Source organism: Paroedura picta, chromosome 12 (genome assembly GCF_049243985.1).
Source record: "Paroedura picta isolate Pp20150507F chromosome 12, Ppicta_v3.0, whole genome shotgun sequence".
Lineage (NCBI taxonomy): Eukaryota > Metazoa > Chordata > Lepidosauria > Squamata > Gekkonidae > Paroedura > Paroedura picta.
Window position 1 is genome coordinate 37,920,091 of NC_135380.1, and position 23,751 is coordinate 37,943,841.

The window sequence follows — 23,751 nt, forward strand, 5'->3', positions numbered from 1 at the left end:
TATAAAGTCCTCCACAGAATCCTGCTGTCACCCCCATGATTCACAAGACCACAATCCAGCTAACTATCAGCTGTGGAGTATCTGCTTCTGTGACAGACAGCACTTTAAAGGCCAGCCTCAAAGTGCTGAAATATAAAGGAACCAGGAAGTGAGGGGTTAATTCTTCACTATGGCAGAGAGCTTGAGTGACAGGCTGCTCCAAGCACTCTGAGTGGCCAGCAATAGCTGTGAGATAAGTGCTATCAGAGCTGTAAGCTGAGGGAACTGATGGGATTTTTTTTTCCTGACAGTGACTCCTGAGCCTTAACTTTGAGGAAAATTTGATCAGAAGACATAGTTTTGACTAAATAGTCTGGATTCAGCCTCAGGTGAAAGCAGTTCTGCACAGACAAGAGAACTAGGAATGGTATTTGGCAGAGTGAATTGCATAGTGGATTGAGATTCCCCAAAAGACCAGAGAACAAAGGGAAAATCTTCTAGGAAGAGAAAAAAAAATCTTGGTCCAATTAAAAGAAGAAATTAACTGTGAGAATTTCCCCGGTCTGGTGTAGAAAGATACTACTGTGGACATCTCAGCAGTTAGCGAAAAAACTGGTGTTTCTAAACAAGGGAAATTGGAGTATTGACAAAGGGCATCAGTATTATAAAAACCAGGTGAGTTAAAAGGAACTTAAACAAACAATACTGACATGTTTAGGAAAACACAGAAACAAAAGCCTCTCATGAGTAAGAGCGAAGAAAGGAAGGAAGTCCTCTGTGAAGACTTAAGATCTGGAGACTGTACAACTACTGAATTTTTACAACCAAGATTTAACGCCACATTCCTTCTAACCTTTCCCTGCGTGTTTAATAAAATCAAGCATCATTCAAAAGGGGTTTTAAGAAAAAAAGGGCTTTCCTTATTGTTCCAGAGCCGAATTAAAAGCCAAACTCTACCAGTGACATGTTGGGACTTTATCGGTAACCATTATATATATTGTAAAAACCACTGAGGGTGGAGCAGTGACCAAGACCCATCTGGGTATCCAGACATCACTTCCGGCTCCACAGGCCAAGCTGGGAACACCCAGATTAGGCTGGCCCTTAGAGCTCCCGCCCCCAGAAACCGGCCACGAAGCACACACGCAGCCTCACAGTCACACGCTCCCTGGCCGCCAAGGAGGGCGCTCCTGCAGCATCCTGGCCAGCCCACTGCTCGACCCAGCCGCCAGTTCTCACAGCAGGCCAGCTGGCTACAGGACCGTCAACTGAGCTGACAGCGCCGCTCGCAAGTAGGTGGTGGCGCCCTTGGCCGGGCCCCCACTAGTGCCTGTTGCATTCCTGGATGCAACAGGTTTTTGGGCTAGTCTACAATAAAGAAACCAGGCCACTTGGGCAGTACAGTCAGTGAGGGACCAGAATTTTATTCTTTGGAGGAAAAATTTTACCTCATGGTGGGGAAATGTGAAAAGGGCTCATCAAAGCTTCCTAAAGGTAAACTGAGCTGTCAAGTCAGAACTGACTTATAGAAACCCTATCATGGGTTTTAAGGCAAATGTCGAGTAGAGATGGCTAGCTATTGCTCTCGCATATGTAGCCACTCCTGCTTCCCATCCAAATCCTAACTATGGCCAACCTTCTGACTCTGACAAGATCAGACTAGGCATGGTCAGCACTGAGTTTTTTTTTTTTTTTAAATCATGAGACTATTTCCTCGGCAGTGAAAAAGTCGAGAAAGGCTACACAACAATAGCTGACAAGTCCCAAAGCCCCTAATCCAATCACATTTCAAGTACTTCAGCAAATTAAGGGGTTAGGAAGGGGATGTCCAAGGTTTTTGCATTCTCAATACTTAATTGGTTACACACAATGAAGACACTGCAAGGGAACTTAAGCAGAAACTAAGTGTATTTTTTCTGGGAGGTAACCTGATTTTTCTGAAGCAACATAAGAATAGAAAAGCAGACCTGTTTTATCAGACCAGTACATCATCTAGCTAAGTATCCCGTTTCACCCACTTTTAGAAACTTCTGCAACAATAAGCCAGTTAGGAAAACCACAATAAATTAAATAACTCGATAAACTAGGCACAATTTCCTCCCTCCATACACACCTTTTCTCCCACAGTTTTATGCATGCCTGTATTTTCCAGAAAATGCTCTTTCCACAGAATAAAAGGTTCAGCTCTGTAATTTTTGCCAAGGGAAAGAGAGAATCTTACCCCAATCACCTCAAAATGCTACCTATCTACTGAAGTATATTTTAAGAAGTTTAAGTAGGCAGATACAACCAAGATAACACATTGGCCAAGAGAGCATTTAAGAGACTGACAACCCACATTCACACACACATGTACAACACAGAAAAGGGAGCGAGAATGCTTCTCAGATGAGTCCAGCCTGCATCACCCACTGCTTGCCATTCCTTTTCCCTCCATTTTCATTTGGCTGTTGGCTGCAGTTCCATGATGGATGGTGCTGACAGATCGAATTACCCAGGTTGCACATCTTTGGAGATTTTGCAACAGAGATACTATGTTTTGTGTTTACCTAGAACCTGAACAGGATTTCAAACATGGGGCAGGGAAGTGGGTTTGCACAGGCAAGACAGGATATTCTTGTCCTGACTCACTGCAAAAAGACAATGTTTATTCATGAATCAAAGGGAGTCCTGTGGAACCTTAAAGATTCATAACAGCATACACTTTTACACCCACATTCAGATATATTAAGTGTTCCCATATACACATACATATGGGGACAAAAGGCCGTACCATTCAAGGGACACAATCACATTAAGATAACTTTTTTTTGAATGAATTAAGGATTTGTCCTGCTTCCTTCCTATGAGCCAGAATTTGCAGCCACTGCAGATTATGGCTTTTTTTGCACTGACCTGCCCTGGGGAATGTGGATTTAAGACTAATTATCCTTTTTTTGAGGGGATGAGATACTTGTTCAGTGATTCAGAGGTATATGTCAAATGGAAATGAACTTCTAAGAATGGACAAACACCCTCCATTTATCTTAATGGCTCACCTGTTCCTTTGAAGTACTCGCAATGGCTGCCTCTTTGATTTCTAATCTTGGGTAGGCAATTAAGTTTGGGGCACTGTTTGCTTGACATAAGCATTTTAATTGAATTTCAGCTCCTGAGGAGATTTGTTTTACTAGTCATCTAAACATAGGAATTGAGTTAGAAACGGTTTAGGAGAAAACCACACTATTTGCAAGGTCACCAAATTATCCCCAAGTGCAGGTTGTGTATAAGTCTGTATGGGGGAATTGACAGGAAGACGCGTTCAGACTCAGTGAAAATTTGGAATTTGCCGAGCAAGGACTAACCAAGAAGACACTCAGGGAGATAGGTGATCAATTAGAGGGTTGTTTGTTTGTTGCAGGGAAGTTACTGGGGCAGAGGACAGAAAACAAGCTTTTTCCTCCTTACACTGTTATCTCCAGTAGACCCCTGTGAGGTAGGTAGGACTGAGAGAACTCTAAGAGAACTGCTCTGAAAGAGCAGCTCTAAGAGAACTATTCCAAGATCCCCCAGCTGGCTGCATGTGGAGGAGTGGGGAATCAAAGCAGTTCTCTTGATTTGAGTATGCCAGTCTTTAACCACTATACCACACTGACTCTCTTAAGGCATCAAAGAAAACAAAATGTAAAGGAAATGCCTGTCTCTTTATCTGAGATCCTGGACAGCTACTGCCAGTTATAACAGTAGATAGCACCAAGCTTCACAGACCAATGCATCACACATTCAATTTGTTACATAAACAAGAGCATCAGAAAATCCAAAAGGAAATAGATTTTAAAATGTTTGACCACAGGAACTCTCTGTCCTTGGCAAAATGGAGTTTCTAAAGAAGTAAAAGGGGGGTATGTTCACAAAATAAAAATGTTGTAGCTTTCTATCAAATCAATACAAAATAAATCCTTTGTCTATATCAGCCTTTTTCAACCTTTTGTCCATGGACAAGCCCCTGGAATAATTTTTCAGGTTTCGAAGAGCCCTGGAAGTGATGTCATTTGACCACGCCTCCCTGCCACACCCCCATAAGTTGGATATTACCGGAAGTGACATCACCACCTGTGTTAACAGAAAGTTTTGTGGAGGGCTAAGGGGGGGAGAGATAGGACGTGGTTTAAGGCAGGAATAGGTATGCAGGCACCACCCCCTCCATGGTACAGAAACCAAGATAGAACTCACTCAGGAGGGGGTAAAAGGGAGAAAAGTGGTCAGTTCCCTAGCTTGTGAATGAGTCCATTAAGACAGGAGGGGAAGTACTATGGACCTCCTTCAAAACTCCTGCAGACCTCTAGGGGTCCCTGGTTGGGAAAACACATGGCTCATGATTGCCTATTTCCCCCTAACCATGAGAACCATCAGGGGGCCCTTTGAAGGCCAAAGCACCAGCGAAAAAGTACAATTGTTGCATTTTCATATTCTATCATCTGTTCATTTGTGTTCTGTTATTAAAATTAAGACCTTTTTTATCTTTCTGTAAAAAATGATTCTTCATTCTTCAAAGAGATTTTAAGGTATTTAGGTAGGCAGGTAGGTAAGCAGGCAGGTATGTAGAGCTTTGAGGTAGGTGGGCTGGCATAAAAGAGAACATTTGGCCCAAGGTCATCCAGAAAGCTTCATGATCAAACGCAGGGATTAAAACAAAGATCCAGGTCTAGCATTCTAACCAACAAACCACACTGGCTCCCCGCTCCTTTCCAAAAATTGTCCTCCTGATGCAGGAGCCTGATGGGGAAAAAAAATCTATCTCCACCCACACACCATAGTATCTGCTAGAGATGCATCTCAATCAAGGAGATCTTCCCTCTAATCTTATTTGTTGTTTTACAAGCTTGTTAATCCACTCAATACACTAAATTGAACCACTGGCCCCAGAGGGTATAATTCCATTTTGTAGACAAGGAAGACGACAGCTGGGAGGTGGGTGGTCCTTCCTCATCAACACCACTCCCCTTCCGATATTGCAGAGGCAGCAATGCTCCAGAATACCCACGCACTTAGGTGAGAACCACTTGTAACCTTCAGAAGGTCAGAGACATAAACAAATGAACATCAGTTTATGATTGTGTGCTCTTTACAATAACCAAAGGTGCATCAGCATTATGAATTATTTCATGGGATGTATTCAGTTTAGGAAAGTTCACCTTCCTAAGGAATCTGGCAGGGAAAGGAAAGCCTGTAGCATCGATCTACGGATAAGGACCACTGCAAATAAAGACACCAGCCCGGTGGATCACACCCTAATGCCTTAAATACAAGACACCGAAAAGTATAGGAATATAACTGCAGTGCTACATAACTATAATACTGCAATGAACCTATGAATATAGTGCATTCTGAGTATGAAGCCTATGGATTCTAAATCTGTTTAGGGACATACCTTGCTTAATCCAGGTCACTATCGTGTGTCTCTGAAATGCTAACTCTTTTCTCTTGATTGCTTGTAAGACGATCCTGTACAGCCTGACTGTACTTACGCACCCGTCCAGATTTCTGATTCGAATTAACTAATTCTGTATCCCATCGGGTAACCATCTTACATTTTATAATTAATATAGTTGGTCAGCAATTTCCATAGCTAATACTGATAAAGTGATCAAGGCGGACCAAATCTGACATAATTATAGTCTTTGGGCAAAGAAACTGCCAGTTCTGTGCTTAGGAAGATGGGAAGGAAGAATTGGTTTAGCTGTTTTACACACAGTTTTAACAACATTAGTTGAGGGGGTGGGGGTGGGAGACACAGTATACATTTATCATGTGAAAACTCTCTAATCAGAATGAGTTGAAGTTTAAGACAGAATAAAGAATTAGTCTTGGTCTTAAGATCTGGATCATTACATCTTAAGCAAAAGGTCCTTTTGAGCTGTGCTGTCTGGGACAATAGTTCAAGAACTGAAGTATAGCCTTTGTGGGCTTTTGCACAGGGATGATGAGAATCCAGGAATTGGGGAGGGGTGGGGGAGAGAGAGAAATAGAGATTCTGTTCTGAGGAACTGTTGAAAACCAGTAGGACTGATAAGGCTTATCAGCGTGTTTTGTGTCAATTGTACAGAGCTGGGAAAACTCTCTTGGGAAAAGGCAAGGATTTTTTTTCCCCCAAGACAAAACATGCACTAAGAAACCTTCCTATATACCAAACAAATCCCCCAGTTGATTCAAGGAGACATTCTCCCTTCAATAGAATGCTACAGCTTGGAAATAGCAAAGCTGTGAGCTCTCTACCTTGTGATCTAAATGGGATCTTAGCTTGTGAGACTGTACCTTTCTGTAGGGAAGGAGCCACAATTCAAGGCCTTGCATGTGGAAGACCCCCGATCCAATTTCTGGCTTCTCTAGCAATAGACAGCGGGTCTAGTTAAAACGTGCCTGAGACCCTGGACAGTCAGTCAACCCACAAAATCAGGCTAGTGTTGGAAAGCAATACCACATGCTGAAGTTATGTAGCACAGACATGTGTTTAGCTTCTAATAAGAAGTTTACTAAGAGTAAGGGAAGGGAATAATAACAGCCTCTTTAGCTCATCTTTTATAGGCCTACACCATCTAGGCTTTTTCACAAGCAAAGAGTAAGAACAAAGTCAAAGGAAGTTGCCTGCAAGACTCCACCCCTTGTGTGCATGCAAAGTGGCACATTCCCAACCTCCAATATATTGATTAGCCAATCAACAATCTTAGGCTCTCCTCATTAGGAATAACACCTCTCCTTCTTGGTGGGAAAATTCTAAGTGACTCTAATTGGCCCTATGCTAATTAGCTTCACTCATTAGCTTCACTTTTTCATGACTGACGTGATGATGACACTTCCAAAATCCAACAGACAGACTACTAGTCTGAAGACAGGTCCACGTGTTCACTTGACATGCATCATGGTCATAATCACCTGTAGCTACTGGGTTGGGAAATACTAGGAGATTTTGGGAATGGAGCTGGGAGTGGGCAGGATCTGGGGCGGGGGCGGGAGGGGTGTGGAGTAGCATGCTATGGCATCCACCCTCCAAAGCAGTCATCTTCTCCAGGGATATTGATCTCTTGAGTCTAGACCAGGGGTAGTCAACCTGTGGTCCTCCAGATGTTCATGGACATTTGCTGGCAGGGACTCATGGATGTTCATGGCATTTGCTGGCAGGGACTCATGGGAATTGTAGTCCATGGACATCTGGAGGACCACAGGTTGACTACCCCTGGTCTAGACAAAAGCTTTAATTCCAGGGGATACTCAGGTCCCACGTAGACATGAGCATGCCTACCTGTAGTCCAAAGCTCGACATAGATAAAGCACTAAACTAGGCTAGGAATACAGAAAAAGGAGAGATTGTAAATGGCACCACTAGAAGGCTATGAATTGTGAGACCAAGCAGCAACTCTGTCCTCTTTCTAAGCACAGCAAGACAACGCAGCTTTTAACAGATAATGAGAGGCATAGAAAAGGAGAGAGACTGTAAGGTTAAGGCTCTCCTCCACAAACACCCAGCTTTCAAAAGAGAAAGGTCAGCAAAGAGTACAGAAGGTCACCAGCTAGCATCAGGACCAAGATAGAAAGGTACCCATGTGCCAGACCTACCTCAGCCTGTCTTGCCCTCCCCTTCTTCATTCCGCGGCCCCCACAACTGCCTCCAAAGTAGGATCTATCGGTGAATTACAGCTCAGCGGAGGCCTCAGAAACGCATTAAGCACAGCCCCAATCGGCAGTAAATTATTCCCTGAGGCAGAAGGATCTATTAATCACTTATTTATTTTAAACAGGAAAAGAGCTCATTTAACCTTTTTATTTACCTTTGGCAGTCAAGATAAACACCGTATTTCAGCATCAGCTCTTATCCACCTAACAGCTTAATACTTCTGGGGCTTGAATCCGCCAACTGCTTGTAAGCCATTTCCTTTTGCGATTCCTCCCCACTCGCCCCCTCCCGCGCCACCCGCTACCTTCATAAGTACTTTTCAGTTGTTCAATACACTACTGGTAGAATATAAAACGCTATTCCCTGAACCTACAAGGCAACTGCAAGGGATGTGGTGCTTCTGAAATCCTAAGTCTAAGTTTCAAGATCAGTGCAGATGGGGACTGCAGCAAAGAAATTAAAAGACGCTTGTTCCTGGGGAGGAAAGCTATGGAAAATCTAGACAGCATCCTAAAAAGCAGAGACATCACCCTGCCAACAAAAGTGCATCTAGTGAAGGCTATGGTCTTCCCAGTTGCAATGTATGGCTGTGAAAGTTGGACCATAAAGAAGGCCGAGTGTCAAAGAATTGAGGCTTTTGAACTCTGGTGCTGGAGAAGACTCTTGCGAGTCCCTTGGACTGCAAGGCGAACAAACCGGTCAGTCCTAGAGGAGATCAGCCCTGCCTGCTCCTTAGAAGGCCAGATCATGAAGATGAAACTCAAATACTTTGGCCACCTCATGAGAAGGAAGGACTCCCTGGAGAAGAGCCTAATGCTGGGAGCGATTGAGGGCAAAAGAAAAAGGGGACGACAGAGAATGAGGTGGCTGGATGGAGTCACTGAAGCAGCCGGTACAAGCTTAAATGGACTCCGGGGAATGGTAGATGACAGGTAGACGACAGAAGGATCATTGTCCATGGGGTTGCGATAGGCCGGACAAGACTTCACAACTAACAGGAACAACAATAGTTTTCAATAGTATGCATGTTTAGCTTAAAGGAGTGCATGTTAAGGATGCAGAAGCAAATTTGTAAAATGATCATGAGGTTTGTGATGTCTAGATACATATAATGTATGTATGACAATATGCAACTAAGCATAATGAATGTATTGTCACTGCTGCTTTCCATGTTCACAGTCTACCCAGTGTCCACTTTATCTAATGATCCGGATTATTTAAATGCAGGTGCCCCTCCTAAAGGAAGAAAACATAATCCTCTAGGCCAGGGGTAGTCAACCTGTGGTCCTCCAGATGTTCATGGACTACAATTCCCATGAGCCCCTGCCACTGTTTGCTGGCAGGGTCTCATGGGAATTGTAGTCCATGAACACCTGGAGGACCACAGGTTGACTACCCCTGCTCTAGGCTCTGTGGGAAGCCAAGTACACAGTCTTGAGACTACAGCCTATTTCTCTTTTGATGCTCCATTTATTATCTGAGTTCCACAACTTCAGCAAACAATAGGCAGGGGCTTACTTGACTGTGCAAAGTTTTCCATGTATAGAAGATTTTTGGGGTGTGGAGGGTGTGTGTGTGATGGAACAGTACATCCATAGTATTGCACCTGAGCCCAGACCCAAGTTTATACCATTTACAAAGAACTAGGTCTAAATTGTTGCAGATGTTTATGAATTACAGTATGCCAGGCACTTCCAAGATCCGTGGGACTTCCAAGCATAACAAATTAAGGTACTGGGCACACACACACAACTATCAGAATCATTTCTTGCAAGGATGCCAGATGTCAGAGTGACAAGCAATACATTGATGTTGCCACAGCAGGAGACAGAAACATCAGAAACAAGAGAAGAGCATACCAAATTATCGGGAACTTTGCCACAAGTCCCAATAATTATTGAAAATGTGAGCACACTTGGCTATTGGACAGATTGCAAATGTCCCTCGGGAACAAGCTGTCATAGAACAATTGCCAGGAAACCTAAGAGCAGGGGTAGTCAAACTGTGGCCCTCCAGATGTCCGTGGACTACAATTCCCAGGGGCCCCTGCCAGCGAATGCTGGCAGGGGCTCATGGGAATTGTAGTCCATGGACATCTGGAGGGCTGCAGTTTGACTACCCCTGCCTAAGAGTCTATATGATCAACAGTCACACACACGGAATCAGGAGAAAAATCAGATGGAAATTAGCTTGGTTGCCAAAACTTTGGCGATGTTTTGCAACGCAAATCTGTCAGTAGGTGGTAAAATGTTTGATTCGGTAACTACTAGGAGAACATTCAAATGTAACAACATATCAAGGCTCATTGTTATGGGAACAAACAATGGAAGCCCTTGGAAGTGCCCTCCCACGGATCTGATATTGACGACTTCTTAGTTAATCACAGTTAATTGCTGTAACTGAACCATACATTATGGTTTGTTCTTTGTCTGTGAACGAGGATTAGACCATGGTTTGGAAACCTAGCAAATATATATACAAATTAGGGCTGGGGATAACAACAAGCTTTCTGTGAACCAAGAAGTCTTAAGTATCAATGATGTACAAGAAGTTCACAAGCTCCAGTTCTCCAAGGCTTTATCCTTGTATAGTCTGAGCTATGGTTTTGTCTTCAAGTTGAAATGAAGTCTAAAAATCTCATTTATTTGCATGGACAGTCTATCTCAGGGGTAGTCAAACTGCGGCCCTCCAGATGTCCATGGACTGCAATTCCCAGGAGCCCCTGCCAGCATTCGCTGGCAGGGGCTCCTGGAAATTGTAGTCCATGGACATCTGGAGGGCCGCAGTTTGACTACCCCTGGCATCTCATTGGGACTCTCAGTAGGTCACAATAAAACAATTTAGTCAATAAGCCAATTATAATATGATGATGATGATGATGATGATGACATCTGAATAACAAATTTTGAACCTAACAGCAAAGATTCCTAGTAAAGCAAAGACATTTAGTCAACTAGCAAGTGGATTACAAAATATAACATTTGAATCCAGCAGCAAAGATTTCTAGTGAAATAGGGAAAGACTCCTAGTAAAACAAGATTCCTAATAGGGGTCACCTTCCGGGCCGATACTCTGCATCACATCTCACAACACTAACTCTGTAAAACAGCCTTTCTCAAGCTTTTTTTACCATTGAGAAACCCGTGAAACATTCTTCAGGCTTCAAAAAAAACCCACATTGGCATGACTATGCAAAATAACTTTGGGAAGCCTGGCTGTGTACATGCCCACCTGGGGCCCCTCCCCTTTCCAGCCCCTCCAGGCCCATCATTGGCTATTTTGGGAGGAAGGGTTGACACAACCTCATATGGTCTTACTACCCAATGAATATTTAACAATTTTTAAAAATATAATACAATTTAATTAACTCTCACCCATTCAGGAAACCCTTCCAAGGCTGTCAAGAAACCCCAGAGTTTCACAAAACCCTGGTTGAGAAAGCCTGCTGTAAAAGAATGTCCTGCTGAAGAAAATATGTTTTTTGCATTATGTGAAGCAACAGAAATGTGTGGGCCTTCCAAACAGCCTCAGGTACACCATATTCCATATTGTGGGAGCTGTCACAGAGAATGCATGTGAACAGGCAGCTGACAAGTTATTTGTTTGCAGGGTGGAACCTTCAGAAAGTTTTGTTCTGATGAGCAAAACTATTGGAGCAGACAGTAGCAGGAGATGCAATTTTGCAGGTATGTGAGCGCAATAATGATTTGGTAGATGAATTAGAGGAGTGCACTCAGCTATCTGAACTGAAAATAATTATCCCCAAAATACCTTATCAATATTTTAGGGTCATTAATTCAGCTGGTTACATATTTATTGCTATTTTATTGCTATAATCTACCAAAAGGGCTGAGCCAAAATAAATCCTGAAATGATTTTGGATTTTACAGGACCACTGGATAACCATAGTGGAAATCCTTTCAAGGGCTCAGTCCCTTTAAATGGCTTCAGAGTGAACTTGTGGCTTGGAGGAGGCATTTAAAGGGACACCTCAACAGTAACAGCAAAGCAGCATTTCTTTGTAACCACAAATACCTCCTCACAGATCTTCCAATGAGTGCTACAGCACAGTTTGTTCTGTGCACTTTTTCAACCTATGGCGTTCAAAACATATCCTCACCCTCTTCAAGTCAACTAGTTAGAGCGACAGGTTAGAATAGACAGAATACATCCTGTAGGACAATGGTAACAGGCAGATTTTCTATGCAGAGGGATCTGCTAGAGTCAAGGTTATTTCAGAGAATGGAAAAACTAAGCCAATTAGTATAAACCCCTCCTTAACATCCCTTGTCATTTTGCACCAGAAATACTTCTTCATAATCACCCATGCACACACATACGGATAGTGCAACAGTCAGCAATTTAGCTATTTGAGGGCATCTATTGCAAGCATATATCAGCAGCATTCTCAGACCCTTGTGCCTCTTATCATCCTCTCACTTACATTTATTATGAATTTTATACGCCATCGGAGGGCTTGGGAGCTTGCACCAAAAAATGTCAAACAAAACCAAGTGAGGCAGCTTGGAAAATAGCACAGATTTCCTTTCCCCCCCCCCCATCCGTGCTAGTCTTTTCATTTGATTTTTTTAAAGAAGCTTCTCTATAGCAGGCAAAATAAACTTCCCACAGCTGGTGTGAAACCGTTCAACATCAGATGTAACAAACAACGATAGCGAAGTTTATTTGTGGAATATCTTTTAGGAGTTCTTTCTGGAGCCCGGCAGTTCTGAGCTCTTCCCAGCTCCTCTCTAAACAAAAGAAAGTGCTTCTCTTTAGATTGCTGCAAGAAGGGCAACCCAACTGCAGAAGCCTGAGATGTTCGACATTAAGCTGAACTGTAAAGAAATAATTCTGTGCACCTACGTATGTATATTCTTCAAAGGGAGCTTGTCAGTACCGTTAACCAAGTTGGAGGCAAACTCCATCAGCATAACTGCCATGCGGTTGTTAGGAAGGAAACAAACGCATCCCAAATGGACAATTTCATTTAGGGAGAGAGAGAAAAAATTCAGATTGTGAAGGATTAATGAGCCAAAGGATTTGTGTTTTCAATTGGATGTAAAATGCAAACATACTAACTTGTGATATCATCATTTAACCTTAATGTTCAATAGAGTTCCAATTGATATCACACCAGAGCGGCAATTAACCACGAGCCGTGAACAAGAGAACATTCCAAGAGGGATAGGGGCTTGGGAACAAGTGGAGGAGAAAGGCTGAGACATGGCAACAGTCCAGAATAAATATACTGGCACAACAGGGGGGAAAAACCCACTGATTTGAAAGGCTCAGCCAAAGGAAGTTGACCTCCAGGGGCAAACCAACAGTCCAATTATGCATCAAAAGCATGGATTCCGCATGGTGAGGAGGCTATTTCAATAAAGGTAATAGGGCTGTACTATAACCAAGCGCTGCTTTCGAATTATGGCGTTGGAAACAAATGCTGCAAATATCATGGACAGCCAAAGTTACCAACAAGATAGTTTTAGAGAGGAGCAAACCAACTAGGTATTACAGCTAAAGCTCACTTACTTTGGACACATCATGGGATCAAACTCGCTAGAAAAATCATTAACGCTCGGCATGGTCAGCGGCAAAAGGAAACGTGGTTGCCAAAGGATCCGCTGGCTCGACACGATCAAAGCCGATGCAGGGATGACCATGAACCAATTAAAAGAAGAAGTCAGAGACAGGGGCGCATGGTGAAGACTTCCCTACAGAATAAGGTGACCAGATTTTAACATTGGTAAAGCGGGACACCATTGACCCGGGGAGGGGGGTTCTTGATTTAAAATTTGGTCTTTATGGAGCAACAAAAAGTTTCATAGAACGCAAAAATACTATTGTAATATATATATTTTTAATTTCAATGTAAGTACAATTTGCCAGGTACCCCGAGATGTCCCTCCAAAAGTGGGATAATCTGGTCACCTTACAGAATCACCAAGAGTCGGACACGACTGACCGGATAATAACAACAACAACAATAACCAAATGGTTTCAAAGCCACAAAAGGAAAAAAGACTGAAAGTTATACCACTGTTTATGGGGCCATTTACCTATTTGCTGTATTTAATACAGTGTCATCACTATGCTGCCTTCTAACAATGTAACACCATTTTTCTACATTCTGAATCATATTCTATGCTGGCTTCAAATTTCTGTAATTCTGGTACTAGCACATTACTTAGTAGATGCCTCATCTTACTGATTGCATGCGCTTCCTCTGTGAAAGGTGGACCATAAAATATCAATGAACAAATAAGCAGGCCAAGAGATGCAGAGTCATGAAATCTGTTTGCATCACAATTTGGGTAATATGCTCTCCTCACGCATCAGCTTTTCAGCCTGCAGGTGAAGTGTCCAGATGACTCAAATGAGTAGCCGTGTTGGTCTGAAGTAGCACAATAAAATCACAGTCCGGAATAAAATCCACAAAGATTTTATTCAAGGCAGGAGCTTTTGAGTGCTTGTCCAGATGACTGTGATTCTGCAAACTGTTCCTTTTGCCTCCCCTCCTTCAATTAAGCGACATATGCTTTTCAGGCAAGAGAAGAAAGGTGGCTATACACAAACATCACATGTTTGGCTTTTGTTTTTAATGTTAGGTGCTTGCCTTTCACAAGAATCCCAAAGCAACAATCCCTTCTGTCCATGCAAATAGCTGCATAGCATCAGCACAGCTTGGTAAATAAAACATATCTGAAAGCACCTTAAATACCAACAAACCTTTAATCCAGCTCCAGCTTTCATGTCAGATTTCATTCCCTCAAGGTACCAAGGGAAGCAAAATGCTCCTGAGAATTTGGGAATTGCCAGGGCCCAAGGTTGGGGTGGGGTGTAGCGTTTACGGATAGCTGAGGCAATTAAACCCATAGATGCACTCTGCTAGACCGGGGCTGGCCAAACTGTGGCCCTCTAGATGTCCATGGACTACAATTCCCAAGAGCCCCTGCCAGCAAATGCTGGCAGGGGCTCATGGGGATTGTAGTCCATGGACATCTGGAGGGCCACAGTTTGGCCAGCCCCACTTTAGAGGGATATCAACACTTGGGAGGCTGGATGCAAGTTACTAAATGACCTTCCTGCAGCTTGGGGTCTCCCAAGGCTGGTACCTGGTGCTCCTTGCATCTTCTGTGGTCCGATGGAACCAGCTCTGAGCTTTGTTCATGCTCAGAATGTGGCAAGTCCCTTCTTGGGAGGCAGAGAATGGGGTGGGGTTTGCATGGGAGGGAATACTGGAGGTGGGGGTTAACCTACCAGGGATTTTGCAGTGCAGCTCCACCACATGAGTCAGCACAGGAGGACTCGGAAGATGAGGAATCTGGCACTATCCTGGGTCAAAACATAACCAGCAAGCAGCTGGAGAGAATCTCTCTCTCTGGAGAGATTCTTCCAAAGGCTCCACTCTGCAGAAGGTAACAAACCTCCCACACCTGAACCATCAGAACAAGTACCCAGCTCACCTGAAGCATATACATCATTAGAGCAAAGGAGACCTCAGCAAAGGCAAGAATTTAAAGAGAAAAGATGTGGTGCTGCCTACAGTCTCACTATCACGAGGAACTGGACAAACAAGGGAGATATTTGCAGGATGAAAGCTGAATGCAGGGAACCAGGGGCTGGAAGTAATTCTAGGATCAGGACTTGGGGATTGCCATGCCCTATATAAGTGGTTTACAAAAGAAGGACAGTGCGGGTGCCCTATGTGTGAATACTAGTATATTTCTGCACAGGACTCACTTGGCCTGCTCTGAAACCCTGACTTTCATCTGTTGGACCTCTGGATTGCCTCCAGGCCATGCCTTGGTCCTCTGCCAGCCTCTGCCCATGTTTCTGACTGCTGTCAGTTCTGACCTTGGATGAGACACTGACTATGCTTCTGACTGCTTCTTGCCCCAAACTTGGACTGTATCTCTGATTTGGGACTGGAACACCTTGGAACGGGGGTAGTCAAACTGCGGCCCTCCAGATATCCATGGACTACAATTCCCATGAGCCCCTGCCAGCATTCGCTGGCAGGGGCTCATGGGAATTATAGTCCATGTACATCTGGAGGTATGCAGTTTGACTACCCCTACCTTGGAGCCATGGTTATCCTGCTATCCTGTCCCATTGTCTTTAGAAGAACATGGATGGTCCTCTCTGGCCCTCGCCTCTATGACAGCTTGCAGTAGGAGAGAGGGGGCTCTGGGATGTGACGCTATCCCTGCAACTGCCTTTGAAACAAACTTCTGCTTTCACCTTTCCCAGACAGTGAGGTTGTCATCTGAGGAAGAGTAATGTTTTAAATGTTTGATTTTCAATTATTATTTATTTTATTTTATTTATTTATTTTTAGATTTATATACCGCCACTCCTCAGCAGGTTTCACGGCAGTTTACATGATAAAATATTAAAAATACAATAAAACCCAATAATTTCCCCAGTTAACAATAAAACAAGAGCCTCTTGTGGCGCAGGGTGGTAAAGCAGCCTACATGTTGTCTGAAGCTCTGCCCATGAGGCTGTGAGTTCGATCAGAGCAGCCGGCTCAAGGTTGACTCAGCCTTCCATCCTTCCAAGGTCGCTAAAATGAGTACCCAGCTTGCTGGGGGGTAAACGGTAATGACTGGGGAAGGCACTGGCAAACCACCCCGTATTGAGTCTGCCATGAAAACGCTGGAGGGCGTCACTCCAAGGCTCAGACATGACTCAGTGCTTGCACAGGGGATACCTTTACCTTTAACAATAAAACAATACAACAATATAACAGGCAGCAGTGGACATCCTCTATAATTGATTCTAAGTCCTGAAGTGGGCGCGGACTCGCCCACTTCAGGACTTGGTGGGGACCTGGTGTCATCCATGGCGACACTAGGGCTCTCGCAATTTGTTGCCGGTCCCACTCATCACGCCGGCCACACGCTTGACTTGATTTTCGGTGCCGGGATAGAGGTGGTTCTGGAGCCAGCTTTGGCCGTGCCATGGTCAGACCACTATGCCCTGCGGGCCCGGCTTGTGATGCCACCCCCTCCCCAGTTGGGCGGCGGGCGCACTTTTGCCCGCCCGCGGAGACTCATGGATCCAATTGGTTTCCGGAATGCTCTGCGGGACCCGATGCCTCCTGGCAACTCACTGGCGGCGTTAGTAGAGGACTGGCAGTCCCGTCTGACAGCCGCTATAGATGAGATTGCCCCTAAGCGTCCTCTCTGCCCTCGACTCAAACGGGCCCCCTGGTACACGGGGGTGCTCCGGGAAAAGAAGAGGGAGGTGAGACGACTAGAGCGAGTGTGGCGGAAGACTCGCGACGAAGCTGCAAGAACATCTTATCGCACGCTTATGAGGGCGTATGAGATGGCGGTGAAAGTGGCGAAGCGAGAGTTCTTCGCCACGGAAATCGCGTCCGCAAGCTCTCGCCCGGCCCAATTATTTAGGGTAGTTAGATCCCTTACCGCCCTTCAGGGGCGCCAAAATATTAGTCAATTGGCACTTGGCTGCGAGGCATTAGCGAGCTTTTTTGCGGATAAAGTCTTGTCGCTTCGCCATGACCTTCCTGTCACAATTAATACAGTAAATGAACTGGAGACCTGTTGGCCGTCTTTGGCAGCGAGGTTTGATGGCTTCAGACGGCTCTCTTCTTCCGAAGTGGACAAGTTGCTGGGGTCGGTCAGGGCGACCACCTGCCCCCTTGATCCCTGTCCCTCTTGGCTTCTCAAGGGGAGCGGAGAGGGGATAGGAGGCCAACTCAGGGATATTATCAACCTTTCCCTGAGTTCCGGGGAATTCCCCGAGCGGCTGAAGGAGGCAGTGGTTCGCCCTCTCCTGAAAAAATCAACGCTGGACCCGCAGGACCCTGCCAACTACCGCCCGGTGTCGCATCTAGCGTTCCTGGGCAAGGTGGTGGAAAGGGCTGCGGCGGACCAGCTCCTAGCTTTCTTGGATGAAACTTCGGCACTCGATCCATATCAGTCTGGCTTCCGTCCTGGCCACGGGGTGGAGACGGTGTTGGTCGCTCTGCTGGATGATCTCCGTCGCCAGCTGGATAGAGGCGGGTCAGCCGTGCTGGTCCTTCTGGATCTGTCGGCTGCTTTCGACACCGTGGACCATGAGATATTGGGCCACCGCCTCGCCGGTACGGGGATACGGGGTACAGCCTTGCGCTGGATACGCTCCTTCCTCCAGAACCGGACCCAGAGGGTTGCAGTGGGGGATGAGCTCTCGCGCCCTTATGGACTCCCTTGTGGGGTCCCACAGGGCGCGGTTCTCTCCCCCACACTATTTAACATCTTCATGCGCCCTCTGGCCCAGCTGGTACGGAGTTTTGGGTTGGGCTGCCATCAGTACGCTGATGACACCCAGCTCTATCTCCTCATGGACGGCCACCCAGACTCCCCCCCAGAACCATTCGCCAGATGTTTGGAAGCAGTGACAGAATGGTTTGAGCAGAGTCGCCTGAAACTCAACCCCTCCAAGACGGAGGTCCTGTGGCTGGGAAGTAGGGGGCGGGAACAGGAAGCGCATTTACCCACCCTGGCAGGGGCGCATCTTACCATCGCGTCCCAGGCTAGAAACTTGGGTGTGACCATTGATGCCTCCCTGACTATGGAGGCGCAGGTCAGGAAAGTAGCCGGCCAGGCATTTTTCCATCTTCGCCAAGCCCGGCTACTAGCGCCCTACCTGTCCCCCGAACACCTGGCCACTGTGATCCATGCAACGGTCACCTCCAGATTAGATTTCTGTAACTCGCTCTACGCGGGCCTACCCCTGTCTCTGATCCGGAAACTCCAGCTGGTACAAAATGCAGCCGCTAGGGTCCTCACCGGCACACCTTGGAGGGCCCACATCCAGCCTGTGCTGAGGCAGCTGCACTGGTTACCAATTGCTGTCCGGATCCGGTTCAAGGTTCTGGTTCTAACCTTTAAGGCTTTACGCGGGCTGGGACCCACATACCTGAGGGACCGCCTAGTGCCCTATGCCCCCCGCAGGGCTCTGCGCTCTGCGAGTGAGAATCTTCTGGTCGTTCCCGGCCCTAGGGAAGCACGCCTAGCCTCGACCAGGGCCAGGGCCTTTTCGGTCCTGGCCCCCACCTGGTGGAATGAGCTCCCGGGTGAGCTGCGGGCCCTGCGGGACCCTTTAACGTTCCGCAGGGCCTGCAAGACGGAGCTCTTCCGCCAGGTCTATGGTTGAGGCTGGGGCTGCCGGGGTACATCGACTGCTCTCCCTCGGGCTTCCTGAACATCGTTGACCTCCTTCTCCTCCACCCCCCCCTTCTTTAGGAATGGGGGTAGGAAGGGGATCTTATTATTGTGCTGCCATGTTGTGACATTTTTAAGTCTTTTAATGGGAGTTTTAATGGGTTTTTTAAGACATTGTAACCCGCCGCGAGCCATTTGGGAGTGGCGGGAAATAAATCGAAATAATAATAATAATAATAATAATAATAATAATAATCCCATCTTGTTCAGCCTGAATTATGATTGTTGGACATGTGTCCAAAGCTATGATTTGCTGGATTACGGTTTTGCAAATTGTGTGAGTTTTGTAGCTGGCTTGGAGCCGTATTTCAATAAATCATCGGAGGAGGAGGAAATTGGGCTGAAGCTTTACCTGTGAAGCCCACTCCTGGCTTAGCCTTGTCTCCTTAAATAAATATTATTTGAGCCAGGGATTAGTTGCTTAAATGGAATCAACTCTGTCAATTTCTGGCATCTTTGTGTCCCACGTGTGATCTCAAGATTCTGCAAATGGATTGCAGCTTTCAGATTTGGGGCTGTGGGAAACTCAGGCCATGCAGAGATGGGGTTGAGAGTGGCAATATTATGCAGCAAAGGGAAAATGAACCTAGCTCCTGGATCCAGAGGAAAAATTGTCAAGGCCTGGACTAGACGGAGCTTCGGTCTGATTCAGCAGGACTTGCTTTACATTGGAAAGCTCTTAACCGCATACTTAGCCAGCCCCCACTCTGAGCAAATACAAGTTGATGCGGACCAGCACTAATGATGCATCCTGGCCCCAGTGAGTCAGAGGTGGGGAACGGATCTGTGCGCACGAGGGGGAAGCATCCTTTTCAAAGGACTTAAGCCTGAAGAAATGAGATGGGGAAGGGGCGGCTGGACCAGTCAGAGCCTTTCCTCGCCCTCCCCTTCTCCATCTCATTGCCACGGCAAACATCGGCTTGAATAAGCAGAGGCAGCAGAATGAACTAAATCAGTTAAAGCAGTTAAAGAGAAGGAACATTTTCTCGGCACTAAGTGAATAATTTATAGCCGGAGCTATCATAATAATAACAATAGTAATAAAAGAAGTGTTCTTCGGGCCTGTAGTACAGGAAAACGAACACAGAATAAAAAAGATCACATTTCAGGCTCATAAATAAATGAAAAACGAACGCCAACAGTAAACAGAGAAGGAATCGAGACGTTCCTCTTCCCTCCGGCCTCCAATCACCATCACAGAAAATGCAGGTCCAGCCACACCAACTTCTAGCTGATACACACTTAGAATATTTCTGAACAGAAGCTCCTTCAAGACGACAACTAGGCAGGCAAGCAAACAGCCACTGGAACACCTATTTGAGGGAGGGGGTGGAGTATTGCTGTCATCCCCCATTTCCTCAGCCCCCACACACCCCAGAAACATTAGTAGGTCAGGAACATCTCCTACCTGCCTCCCTTATAGCTCCCCTATAGCCTGACTCCATTAGAGCTTCCAGCTCTTTTCAGTATGCTGCAAGGGTGACAGAGCAGAAGCAACATTCCTTTTTGGCCTGGGCCTTGTTAGAATCTGAGAATGCACAAAGAGAATTTTACTAGGAGCAGCCAAAAGATCCCCTCACAGGCAAACAGTATGGCTAACATCCTTGGAATGTAATATAAATGGTACATAGATATGGGATCTATCTATCTAACCACTACATCAGTGGTTAGGAGTGCGGACTTCTACTCTGGTGAGCCAGGTTTAATTCTGCACTCTCCCACATGCAGCCTGCTGGGTGACCTTGGGCTCACCATGGCACTGAATACAACAACAAGCCTTTAATAGCATATAAAATACAATATAAGGAGGGAAAGTGCAAAAGGATCCACTGCTAGAGAAAACAAAGGCAAAGATCATGCTATAGGGTAAGACATAATACATTCACGATTTCTCATGGTAAGATGTAAAAAATTTGCAACTGGTTCAATTATATCAGGGTTCTGGGATGTCAAAAGAAACTGAATCTTACGTTCATCCGAATGCAGTTCTCTTTTACACAGCAGTGAGTTAAGAAATTTAGCTTGGATCGAGGAATGAAATGGACAATGGAAGAAAACGTGTGTAATTGATTCTATACAGCATTGTCCACAGGGGCACAACCTCGCTGAATGCGGGACCTGTTGAAATCTCCCATATAGAACAGCAGAAGGTAGAGCATTAGTTCCAGCTAACATGAATGCTCTACACTGTTGTGGGATGATTAGATGGTAGAAGTACACAGCTAGGGGCTGAGAGCTTGGTGAGATCCCCAAGCTCAATGGCGAGCAAACGTTTCTAGCTTTACTGCTAGGTTCCTGCAGTTCTATGTCTAACAGTCTGCATTTAATTGAATTAAATGCAGTCTTTTCAGATACCAGATACAAGGAGTCTAAAGAGATTCCTATAGATTTAATTTTTCCCTCAATGTGTCTTAACCAAGTAGATGACTCATGTTCAGATAGCATAAGGGAAATCAGACTATTGGGGTCAGATCTAAAATGAATGCGAAGCCAGAACTTGATTGTTAACAACCATGGTCTGGTTTCCAATAGTCTTTGGTTAGTTTCTAGACATGGGACTGTGTAAGAGACACAGTTCGGGGACCCAAGGACCATGGCTCTGATAAAACTGTTCTGACCAAGCAGGAATATCAGGGCTCTCACAGCCTCACCTCCCTCACATGCTGTATAGAGGAAAGAGAAGATGAATGTAAGCCACTTTGAGACTCCTTCAGGGAGAGAAAAGCAGCATATAAGAACCAACTCTTCTTCTATTACATTTTATTAACCACCAATCCAAGGCCCTGCTGGCACCTGACGGTTTACATTCAAGTCATAAAAACCCACAGAAAATACAGGTAAAGGTATCCCCTTTGCAAGCACTGAGTCATGTCTGACCCTTGGGGTGACACCCTTTGGCATTTTCATGGCAGACTCAATACGGGGTGGTTTGCCAGTGCCTTCCCCAGTCATTACCGTTTATCCCCCAGCAAGCAAGCTGGGTACTCATTTTACCGACCTCGGAAGGATGAGTCAACCTTGAGCCAGCTGCTGGGATTGAACTCCCAGCCTCATGGGCAAAGCTTTCAGACAACTGCCTTACCACTCTGCGCCACAAGAGGCTCTTATAAAATACAGACACAGAGACAATTACAAATACTAGCAGCAAAGTCCCATCTTTATCCTCCCACCTGGCAACAATCCTCTACCACTGGGGGGGGGGGAGACATCTCCTGCCCAGATGTCCAGCACACAGGGCCTATACAGGGATGAAGGAAACTGCTATGCATGCCGTTGTTTGCCACCCGAACCTCCCCCAAGTCCCAGCAGGACGAGTGATGGGAAGATGCTGCTAAATCGTGCAATATCCACTTGATTGGAAAGCTTCTGAGTTCATGATAGCATTGATTAGTAGGGGTACAAAATGAGATCAGGAAACAGTCTTTATATGAACCAGGGATTTTTTTTTACAAAGAAAAGGTCCTTTTTCACATATTGCATGCACCACAACTGGTTGCTGTGCAATACAGTGAGGGGAAAACAAGGAAGTGTGGCACCCAGGGCAGGGACAAGCAAGGATTTCTGTCACTGAAACTATACTCAAACTCACTGATGTAATGTACAACCCCCAGTGAAGCAACTATGCTTGCCAAAGTAGCCCAGAACCCCATTGTCAACATACCCAATGATGCAAAAATCAGTTTCAGTACTGGAAAGAACCAAACCAGAAAACTTGTGAGAGCAAACATTTAAGATTACTGTAAACCAGTGATTCTCAACCTGGGTGTTGAGACCCCTTTGGAGGTCGAACAACCCTTTCCTAGGGATAGCAGGGCAAGCAGCTTGACGGGAGGGGGGGGCACCATCCACACAACAGCCTTGCGGGGTAGATTGAGATAGAGCATTGTGTGGAGCAGCGGAAAAGAGCGAGATCGGCATGGTTGGACAAGAGGCAGAACTGAACTGAGAAACCCCAGAAAAAAAAAACAATTTATATACAATCATGAGCAATGGATCCTCACGTCATTGGTCAGTTTCGGTTTAATTTCTGTGAAAGAACCCTTGCATAATTTTATGGTTGGGGGTCACCACAACATGAGGAACTGTATTAAAGGATCGTGGCATTAGGAAGGTTGAGAACCACTTGCTGAAACACTGTGCCCTAGAAAATTCCTGACTGCCTCTGGCTCCCAGAAAGCAAAGACTTCCCAAACAGAGGAGCTGAAGTAGTCTTTGAAAAGCCCAGCCATACTAAACACATTCAACAGCCATCCCTGACAAAGCAGGAAGCCCCATGCAATAGTGAGTTTGCCCATATATTGGCATTATGTGGCACATAAATAGAGAGGAATAATGAATGAACTGCCGTTTCCCATCCTTGAACTCAGCGGACAAACGGAAGAGTGAGGTGCAAGGAGTCAGCATTGAGCTAGGCTACCTCAAGGCTGCAAGACTACTATAACAATGTAGGTAAAGCACTTTGAGTATTGCAAACAACTATACGAATTGTTTTGGATGCTACTGGTTCTCTTACATCAACTAGGACATAAAAACATCACAGTTATACTCGTGGTAGATCCCTGCCAGATCCTACATTGCTTACAATACCTGGGGAAGGATAGGGAGGAGGGGGGAGACCATATTCCAAAGTGATAAACTACCTCGAGGCCGGTTCCTCCGTTTCCGTCGTCCAACAGATGAGCTGCGTAGTGCTGGCTGGAGCTGACCTATCTCGATAGGTGTGTTGTTTCGAAAACTCTCCTTGAACTTCTGCATTAAGGACTCTACTGTTTCTTGAGTCACCTCTGCAGCTATAAAGGAGAAACAATGGAAGAGCATTATTAGAAGGGCATAGGGAAACAGAATGTTGTACGTCCGTTTCAGAGGCACTCCCCAGAATAT

General features: G+C 45.5%; 1 protein-coding gene across 7 annotated transcripts in view; it reads right to left on the reverse strand.

Moving 5' to 3' along the window:
• Positions 1 to 23,751, reverse strand: part of ASTN2 (astrotactin 2) — a 754,634-nt gene that overhangs the window by 463,928 nt on the left and 266,955 nt on the right. For 6 of the 7 annotated variants that reach the window (XM_077305065.1, XM_077305063.1, XM_077305067.1 and 3 more), the window contains one exon: positions 23,511 to 23,660. In XM_077305065.1, the coding sequence (XP_077161180.1) occupies positions 23,511 to 23,660 (150 nt within the window). Of the gene's footprint in view, positions 1 to 14,893; positions 15,038 to 23,510; positions 23,661 to 23,751 lie in introns of those variants that run through there. The other variant, XM_077305070.1, reaches the window with a different exon arrangement.